We start from the raw sequence: 1,976 nt of genomic DNA, 5'->3' as shown, positions 1-1,976 counted from the left end.
GACACCGGGCCCCTTTTCGGCGCAGACTCAGACGGGCATCGACCGAGATCACCCTGATCTCTGCTCTCTCCTTCTCCCTGCCCCGCAGCGTTCCTCCTTCCCACCCCAAAAATCCAACGTGCCGTTCCCCTGCCCTCCTGCCTCCATTCTGACCCCCGTATCCAACGCCGAGCCCCTCACGTCGAGCCCCGGTCCCTCCCCGCTGGGATTTCGGGCTGACCCTCTGGTGTCCCCCATCACCGCCGCGTGAGCTCAGACCTACCCCAGGCCCTGCTCCGTCCTGCTGGCTGCAGGTGAGGCGTCCCTCCGTTTTCGGGGCTCTCGCCGAGGCTCCGGCTGGACCCCCCCGGTGCAGGGCAGACTCCTCGGGGCTTCGGCTGGGATGTTCTCGGGGAAAGAAACCGGGAATAAATCATTACTGTTGTCCGCCCGGTAATTTTTGCAGCCTCCAAGTGAAGGAAATCCTCTGCTTCCCAGTTACTCTCCCCACCTGAGGGGTGGTTGGTGTGTGTGACCGAAGAAATTTATTATAATTTTTTTCAATCTTTGCCCTTTTGAAATGAAAAACTCTCTCTACAGACTCCGGGTTTCAACGGAATCCGTTTAATCTTCCACTTCAAGTGAAAAATTAGGTAAAGCCAGCTAGGCAAATGTCACTGATTTGGAAAACATTTGAAAATAGAGGATGGTTCCACGCCGCAGTGCCAGGCAAGCTTTGCACCCCTTACAGGTGAATTTTACCCACTGAAAAAAACAATGAATTCAGTGCAAGTCATAGGATGCTATTTTTAGAGTCAGTGAGTGTTTTCTATAGGGAATAAAGTTTGGGAATTCTCTATCAGAGCTTCGTTCAAGAAAACCTTTGATTAGTTTTATAGTCTACCTGCTGAGTGTTTTAAATCACCGGTGAAGAAGCGGATATAGGCATGAAGCAGTTCCACAAAGCTGTTTGAAAATTTTAATTTTTTTTTTTTTTCAATCTTTGCCTTTTTGAAATGAAAAACTCTCCCTACGGACTTCTGTCCGTCCGTACATTGAGCTTAAATAGAGTCCGTTCACCATGTGTCTGTGCTTGGAAAATTTAGTACTGATCCGTGAGGATTTTGATGATGGTAAATATTACTTTTGAATTTGGGAAACTAACATTTGGTTGGTAGGTGTTTAAAAGGAAATCAAGCCTTTCTAAAAATAAATAAACAATGTTTACCTCGCCTGAAAGCGGTGCGACAATCTGCTCTGCTCCTCCAGCAGACGGTCAGGCCTGTTTATAAAGGACAGATCACTTGAAATTTCTTTTCAGTTTGCTTATAAACAAGTAGAAATACATTTGTAACCCGCGACTTCGCCTCTTGAGACTCTAGAGGGAATATCCTAAGTATTAAATACATTAAAAAAAAACCCCAAAACCAAAGCAGACCACCTCAATGTTACTGATTCTCCCCCGCTGGGCTGCATTCATCTTAATTCCTCAGAGTCTTTTCAAGTCAAAGTGAAGAGCGAAGAGTAATTTTTTAGTTGGCTGAATGTCGCAGAATGATGCTTAAAACAGATTCCTGAGTTTTTCAGCTTTCTGTAACAGCGCACAATTCCCAATCGAAAACTTTAATACATGCTGGAGCTTTGTGCTTTTTTTTTGGTCTTTTGGGGGCTTTTTTTGGCCTTTTTTTTTTTTGCTTTTTGGCCTTTTTCAGCCCCTTTTCAGCCCTTTTTCGCTTTTTTGGGCTCTTTTTAGGTTTTTTTTGGCTTCTGGGGGGCTTTTTTTGGGAGCACCGGTGCTTCCACCACCCGCATTTAACCTGCCGAGGAGGTGACCCCCCAAGACTCACTCACATTTATTTTAAATAACTTTTTTTTTTTTTTTTCACACGGCGGTTTTATACCGTGCCTCTGCAGCACCCATCAAACCGGCGGCTGTGAGGTTTTAACGTTTTAAGCTGTTTTGTTTTTTTTTCACCGGGGATTCCCACCCCCCACCC

General features: G+C 45.7%; 2 protein-coding genes across 2 annotated transcripts in view; one reads left to right on the top strand and one right to left on the bottom strand.

Annotated features, from left to right (window-relative positions):
• The window catches only part of NDUFV1 (NADH dehydrogenase (ubiquinone) flavoprotein 1, 51kDa), a 5,789-nt gene extending 4,727 nt beyond the window's left edge, over nt 1-1,062 (bottom strand). The window contains exon 1 of the mRNA XM_009892458.1: nt 1,034-1,062. Within this exon, the coding sequence (XP_009890760.1) occupies nt 1,034-1,062 (29 nt within the window). The remainder of the gene's footprint in view (nt 1-1,033) is intronic.
• The window catches only part of PITPNM1 (phosphatidylinositol transfer protein, membrane-associated 1), a 16,254-nt gene continuing 15,338 nt past the window's right edge, over nt 1,061-1,976 (top strand). The window contains exons 1-2 of the mRNA XM_009892456.1: nt 1,061-1,112; nt 1,473-1,503. Of these exons, the coding sequence (XP_009890758.1) occupies nt 1,061-1,112; nt 1,473-1,503 (83 nt within the window). The remainder of the gene's footprint in view (nt 1,113-1,472; nt 1,504-1,976) is intronic.

This window comes from Charadrius vociferus, unplaced genomic scaffold, assembly GCF_000708025.1.
Source record: "Charadrius vociferus isolate BGI_N301 unplaced genomic scaffold, ASM70802v2 scaffold1039, whole genome shotgun sequence".
In the NCBI taxonomy this organism is placed as follows: domain Eukaryota; kingdom Metazoa; phylum Chordata; class Aves; order Charadriiformes; family Charadriidae; genus Charadrius; species Charadrius vociferus.
This window is presented reverse-complemented; position numbering and strand designations above follow the sequence as displayed.